The 6698-nt window shown below is 56.7% G+C and overlaps 1 protein-coding gene across 1 annotated transcript; it reads right to left on the bottom strand.

Annotated features, from left to right (window-relative positions):
- Positions 1-312: 312 nt before the first annotated feature.
- ODF3L1 (outer dense fiber of sperm tails 3 like 1) lies at positions 313-3877 on the bottom strand. Its single transcript, XM_025390269.1, has 4 exons — positions 3545-3877; positions 2643-2753; positions 1714-1827; positions 313-940 (listed from the first exon to the last, which is right to left on the bottom strand). The coding sequence occupies exons 1-4, from the start codon at positions 3660-3662 to the stop codon at positions 459-461; spliced, it is 825 nt and encodes a 274-aa protein (XP_025246054.1). The 5' UTR covers positions 3663-3877; the 3' UTR covers positions 313-458.
- Between the last annotated feature and the right edge of the window lie 2821 nt (positions 3878-6698).

Here is a 6698-nt window from a genome sequence, read left to right on the forward strand (position 1 = left end):
GTTCTGGAACTTGGGGGAACCTGGACCTCTTCCAGGCCTACCCACTGCACTGTCTAAAGGGCAATCCTGAGCCCAGAGAGAGGCAGGAGCTGCACAAGGCCACACAGTCTGTTAGTGGCAGGACTGGAACACAGCTCTCCCGAGTCCCTGCCTGGGGCTCATTGGAGGACAGACGTATGGTTCCCCATCTGGTGAACCAGAATGGAACTCTTCAAGGACAGGGACTGTACCATTCCTTCCAGTGTCCCCAGCCCCTCACCCAGAGCAGGACCCACAGGAAGCAACTGTGAATAGAAAAGGAGAAAACGAATACATGAAAATATATCTCTAATGCCTTCTGTGTGCCGGACGCTCAGCAGGCACCGGCTCTGCTACTAGAAATCTTGGTCAAATCGCTCAATTTGGTGTAGAAAAATAATTTCTGGGGATGAGGGGCAGTGAGTGCCCCAGGAGGGGCCTCAGTCACGAACATCGATGACCAGTGGGCACAGGTGGAGTGAGTGCTTGATGCCCATGGTGAAAGCAGGGATGTGGGGCTTGTGCACAGTGACCTGCTGGACCTCGTGGGAGCCAGGGCCAGGCCGTGGTGTGAGGTCCAGAGGGTAGGCAAAGCGCTTGGCCATGCTGTAGGTGGGGCTGCGGTTCTGATAGGTGGATGGCTCAGGTCGGGCGTACCTGGTAGGTCCAGGGCCTCCTGCCACATCCTCCTTGTAGAACCAGTTCTTGTCCCTGGAGGCCAGACTGTAGCTAGGAGCAGCTCGGCTGACAGGGGTGTTGGGCCCCAGCAAGAGTGGCATCTGGTACTGGTTGGGGGCCGGGTTGGGGTCCATCACTCTGTATGGGCGCCGGTAGCCAAACGTGTACTGGGGAGCCCTACGTTCCCCCGGTGGGTGGATCTTCTCAAAGTAGTACTGGCAGGATGCGAGGGTGGGGTTCAGGCCTGAAAGGGAGTGGTGGGAAGGGAGGGCTCTCAGAGCAGGGAACAGACCTCATTCTCTGCTAGCCAACTGATGGTCCTGGTTATCCACTGTGACCTTAGGCTGACCACCTCAGCAGCAGGGCAGGGACATCCAAATGGTCACTTAGGCTGGGCGCGGTGGTTCACACCTGCAATCCCAGCACTTTGGGAGTCTGAGGCAGGCGGATCACAAGATCAGGAGTTCGAGACCAGCCTGACCAACATGGTGAAACCCCATCTCTACTAAAAATACAAAAATTAGCTGTGCATGGTGGTGTGCACCTGTAATCCCAGCTACTCAGGAGGCTGAGGCAGTAGAATCACTTGAACCTGGAAGGCGGAGGTTGCAGTGAGCTGAGATCACACCACTTCACTCTAGCCTGGGCAACAGAGTGAGACTCATCAATCTCAAAAAAAAATTTTAAAAAAGATGGCCACTTAGGCCATCCTGACATCGGGACACAGAAACATCCTGAGATCACTACAGTCTGTAAGTTCGTTTGCATGACAATATTGCATCCACAACAGGAGCCCCATGTCATCATAACATCACCTGGTGACATGCTGCATGTCATAACATTGACTTCAAGACGTGGTGATGTCAGCATCGCAATGTCAGTGTCTCGCAGGGAGATACCGGCATCCAGACATTCCCAAGGAGACAGTCTTGACCCTTTGCCCCTGCCCAGGTCCTAAGGGTGCACCCCACCCCCCAACCTCCCAACCCCCAACATCTGTCCATAACCCCATCTTACGCAGGTTGGAGATGCGCTCCTCCATGGGGACCTGCGGGCAGCTGGACATTCCAAACCGAGTTACTTTGGGATCCAAGAGATAGCAAGGCCCAGGGCTGCTGTGGCCCACGTTCCCTGCAGGGCAACCAAGGAGAGGGCCTGGTCAGCCCCAAAGGCTGCCCCACTGAGCACCTGGCCCGCCTCCAGGCAAGATTTCCCTCCCACTTCAGATTCTGTGGCTCCTGGGTGTTTGGGGACTCTTGATTTCCTCATCTGTAAAATTGGACTTTTAACACATGACCTGATATTTTCAAGAACTTGCTCAGAGGAACAGTAAAATAACAGCTGCCCAGCAGCTTGGGCAACCACCCACCCAATCAGGGATTGGGGCCAAGAAGTAATAGCCCTGTGGCTGCTGTTGGCATTCAGAAAAGGCCTAGCCAGGCCAGAGGCTTCCCCTGCTGAGATGGCTGTTCTCCCCAGAGAAAAGCCTGACAGGCACCCCAGATCTCAGACCCCTAGGTGCATGCCACCACACCCTGCCCAGCAGCTTAGGTCATCTGTGGCCGCTGCTTCTGCCCTTCCAGGGGGTTCTAGGCCACCTGGGGAGCTCTAGGGGCCACCACTTCCCCCCTGGCCCCCTAACTGTTCCTGCCTGGCCACATGGCAAGTGACCCTAGCAGAGCATGGCGACCGGAGCTGAAGGGCCCCAGCCAAAGGCCAGACAAGGGAGACTCTGCTGTGCCAGCTGGACAGCGCCAGGATCCCCTACAGGCTCGCCCATGGAGTTGCCCCACCCTCAATCCCTGCTGGCTTCCTCTGGACCCAGGGGGCCCCTTGGGTGTCCCACTCAGATTTCCAGTGGCTACAGAGAATGGTTCCATGTCTCTCCCCTCAACCTCCAACAACAGCTCCAACCCAAGGGGGATGACTGGGGTGGCGACACTCACGCTTCTCTGAGTGCCGGCTATGCAGGGTATAAGCCGGTGCCTTGAACATGGAGATGTCATGATCTATGTAACCCGTGCAGGATGGCCGGAGGTACTTGGCGGGCCCCGGACCTGTAACGATGGACATGACAGTCCTCAACCTGGGCCCACCGGGTCAGAGGCAGGGGAAGCCCCAATACAGCGCACCATGGGAATATTGGGGGTCTTTGTTCTTGCTGCTATCGCGCTGCCACAAACCCAGCATCCATCCAGCTGCTTCATTTGGGGGAAGGCAGTATTTCCAGATAAAATGCAGTTTCTCTTGGACAGACAATGCATAATAAGAAGCTAATAGTTACAGTTAATTGAGAACTTATTCTGCTCCAAGTTCTCCACTAGGCATCCGATATGGATTATTTCCGTTAAGCCTCCCAACAATGCTGTAAGGTAGATGCTCTTGTTTTTCCCATTTCACAGAATATTGAGGCTTAGAAATACCAGTCTACCCACATATCACAAACTAGTAGTGTGAAGATTCTAAACAATCATCCAGTAGAACCCAAACCTTTAATCCCTACACTAAACTACTCCCACTTAAAGTACTAGTCAGTCATTACTAACATAGAAGAATTAGTGTCTGCTGTCCCTTGAGAGTAAAATTGAAGAGAAGTGAGGAAAGCTAAAGCTAGGACAAAGGCTCCTAGTCTTTTTCCAAAGCGGGCCTCACTGCAGCCCCATGCTCCCCTCCTCCCGCACCCACTTGGACAATCCCAGCAGCCAACACTTCCCATTAGGGTCAGCTTGGAGGCTCAGGTCTTCCGAAAGGCTTCAAGGAAGTTGGAAGGGGCTTTGCAGGTGGCAGGCTGAAAGGAGTCCTGGCGACAGGGGAGGGGGCCCAAGCCCAGGGTGGGGATGGCTCTCACCTTTTATCATGGCCATGATGACAGGGGTCTGCTTGACCTCCTGCCGTGAGGGCAATGGCTCCTTTTCTCGCTGCTGTGCAAAGTACACAGAGCTCCTGGTCCCCTTGGGCGGTTTCATGGCTGGGGCTGGGGAGGGAGCAGCAGCAGCTACAGCAGGGTCTAAACAGCAGACAAGGAGCTGGGGTAGCCCTGCCTGAGACACCCCACCTCCCACCCCAGACACTGAGGAAGCTGGGAAGGAAGACTGTTCTCCGGTTTGAGCAGCTGAGGCTGTCTGGGGCACAGCCAGCACAGGCCCCAGCAGGCTGGAGCTGGAGATGACGTCACGGCAGAACTTGGACTGTGAAACTCAGAGTGTTTATTTCCCCTGGTTGCCATGGCACCTGAACTGTGGCGTGGAAATTCTATGCTGGAAGCTTAGTTATAGAACCCTGACTATCCCACTGTCCCCCACCACCAACCAGGCCAAGTGGCCTGGGGGTCCCCAGGACTCTGGGTCAGGGAAGGCAAAGGGAGAGATGGCGTTACATATCAGCCAGCACTTCACTCCCAGTGGGTGCCCTAAGGTTAGGGAAAAGAATGGAAAAGGTGGATGGGTCATGGGTGAAGGGTTTGTGCAGCACACACAGCCCCCTGGGGGCTCTCTACCGCCTGCCTCTCCCACCTACCTCCCAGGCTCTGGACATGCCCTCCCTTCTGTCAAGTCTGTCAAGTCTGTTTTTCCCTTGGCAAAAGATCAAGTCAATTATCACTAAGGTGTGACTGTCTGATAGATCCTCCCCAGAATCCTATCCCAGGGCATGGTATCTTTAAAGATCCATGTCTAGCTCAATGGATACAAAAAGGAGTGGGAAGCAAATAAAGGAGGACAGAGGGGTGATGCTGAGCCCTCAAGGGGCTACTTCCTGTGCCTGTGACCAAGAGCATTCCCTTGGCAGGGGAGCAGTTGGAGTTGGGGGGCGGTATGAGAGGACACACGGAAGGGTAGGGAAGGCAGCCAGCCCCATCTGAGGGATAGATGAGCCCCAGGCCTGAAAACGTGCTGGGAACCTCTTCATTCCTAAGAACCGAGGAGGCTTTGGGGGCCTGGGGCCTGTCACCTCCACTGGTTCGTAACTCAGACTGTGAATTTGACCTGAACTGGGTCAGCGGTGTCCATCTCAGGAACCGGATGACTGCTGGTTTTAGACAGGGTGTCTGTCACCACCCCAGTACACAGTTAAGAAAACTTGAGGCCTGGAAAGGAACAAGGACTTGCCCAAAGTCTCCTATTACATCAAAGTAGCAGAGATGGAACCAGGACACAAAACTCAGGGCTCTCCTTAGATCATATTCTCTGATTGAATAGAAACCAAGCCATACTCTGAGCACATTCCAGTCAGCAGGCACAGTGAGATCTCAGAGCAGCAGAGGACGGGGGCCCAGCCCCGCCAGCAGCAGACCCTCTGAGTGCCCCTGCATGCCCATGGGGCAACCGAGCCTCTGATTTCTGGGGACAGGAGAGCTGGGCCAGGCTGGGAGTGATCCAGCCTCAGTGGCCTCAGGCCAGGACCAATGCTATGTCCTCAGCCCCATCCACGTCAGCTTTTCCTGTAGGAAGCTGCGAGCCCTGATGGTCTCCCAGTGTTGAGAGGGGCTGGATCTGGGGCTGGGATCCCCAGCTTCCTGGTGAGGGGGCAGTCCCCAAGTATTTCAGTCCCAGGGACCCTCCTGCCTTCCTCTCTCACTGCTTCTGCCCCATCATCCTGGTGCACAGCTTTTCTGGAAACCAGGCCACCCCGCACCCCAGCAGGTCACAAGCCACCCCAATTTGTTCCAAATGCTCCCTTTCTTCCAGCTCTGATGGAGACCCAGCATGCCCCTGGAGGTGGCCCTCGGCCCTCTCCGAAGCTGGCTGCTCGGTCATTCACATCCCTTGTGCCTCAGAGTCTCTCTGGCTGCCTTGGTCCTCAGACTGTGCTCTCCCCATCAAATGCACCATTCCTCTGGGGCCCTGGTGTCCAGGTGTGTCCCCCTTCACCTCCTCAGGGCTGCCCTGGGTCCCTACTCACAAACCTAGCAGCCATGGCACAAGGCCACCTCCACCCCACTCCAACTCCTGCCATTACCCCGATAGCTCGGGCCTCCCCAGGGACCACCACCAATGCCCTGGCCTCCCCGTTCCCAGACCTCCTCAGGTGCAAACCCCTCCACTCCACTCCCTCACAGGCCAGTCCCCCACCACAGCACTGACTACCAGACTCCCTGGGAGGCCATCCCCTGCCCCCCACCGCTGAGACCCCAGTGCTGACCCTGTACTCCCTCCACTTCTGCCTCGTCCTTCAGGCCCCTCCAGCTTTCACCACCCCCCTCGTCCAGCCCCTTTCCTGAAACATCCCAGCTCTGTATACCCCAGGTCTGCCTTGTCCATCTGCATCAGGCAGCTAAAGTTGCCAGGACAGTCTCATGGCCAGAACCCTGGACCTGCCCTCCTCGCCACCTGCCACCCACCTCCACCTCTGGGCAGCCTGCCCTCCCCCCCTCCCCCCCCCCCCGGATCCTCCCCCCCCATGGCCCCCCCTTCTCTCTTGGCCTGGCCACCCTCCCCCCCCCCCCCCCATCCACCTGCCCCATCAGGCTGGGCTCTGACAAGCACCCCCCATCACAGCCTCAGAACCGCCGCGTCTTTTGTTATCGGCTCCCACTTCCCCCCTGGGACACTGTGGATTGCACCCCTCTCCTTGGACTTGTGCCTCTCATCTGGCTCCCTCCTGTCACACTCTAGATATCCTAAGTCCCCTCCTATTCAAAACCTCCCCCAGCCCACGTGCTTCTCCGTCACCGCCTGTCCCTCTCTGCCCAGCCCACAGACCACCTTCCCCACAGAGGCGTTTTCCGGTCATCTCTATTTTCACCTCCCTCTCACACTTGACTTAGCCTATTGGCTCCAGGCCCACTACTCCACCCGAACCAGGCTTAACTCGATGCCTGCCACCTGCAGGTGGCAGCTGCTTCCAGGGGACACTCTTCATCCTCTAATGCATGGCTTTTCAGCAGCACTGGCCTCAAATGCCAGCCCCGCCTCCCTCATGCTGCCCCTGCTGCCGGCTCCAGGACGCCCTCCTGCTTTCCTCCTGTTTCTCAGCTGCCCCTGCTTCCTGGCTTCCTTCCTCAA

The sequence above is a fragment of the Theropithecus gelada genome, chromosome 7a, assembly GCF_003255815.1.
Source record: "Theropithecus gelada isolate Dixy chromosome 7a, Tgel_1.0, whole genome shotgun sequence".
Classification (NCBI taxonomy): Eukaryota; Metazoa; Chordata; class Mammalia; order Primates; family Cercopithecidae; genus Theropithecus; species Theropithecus gelada.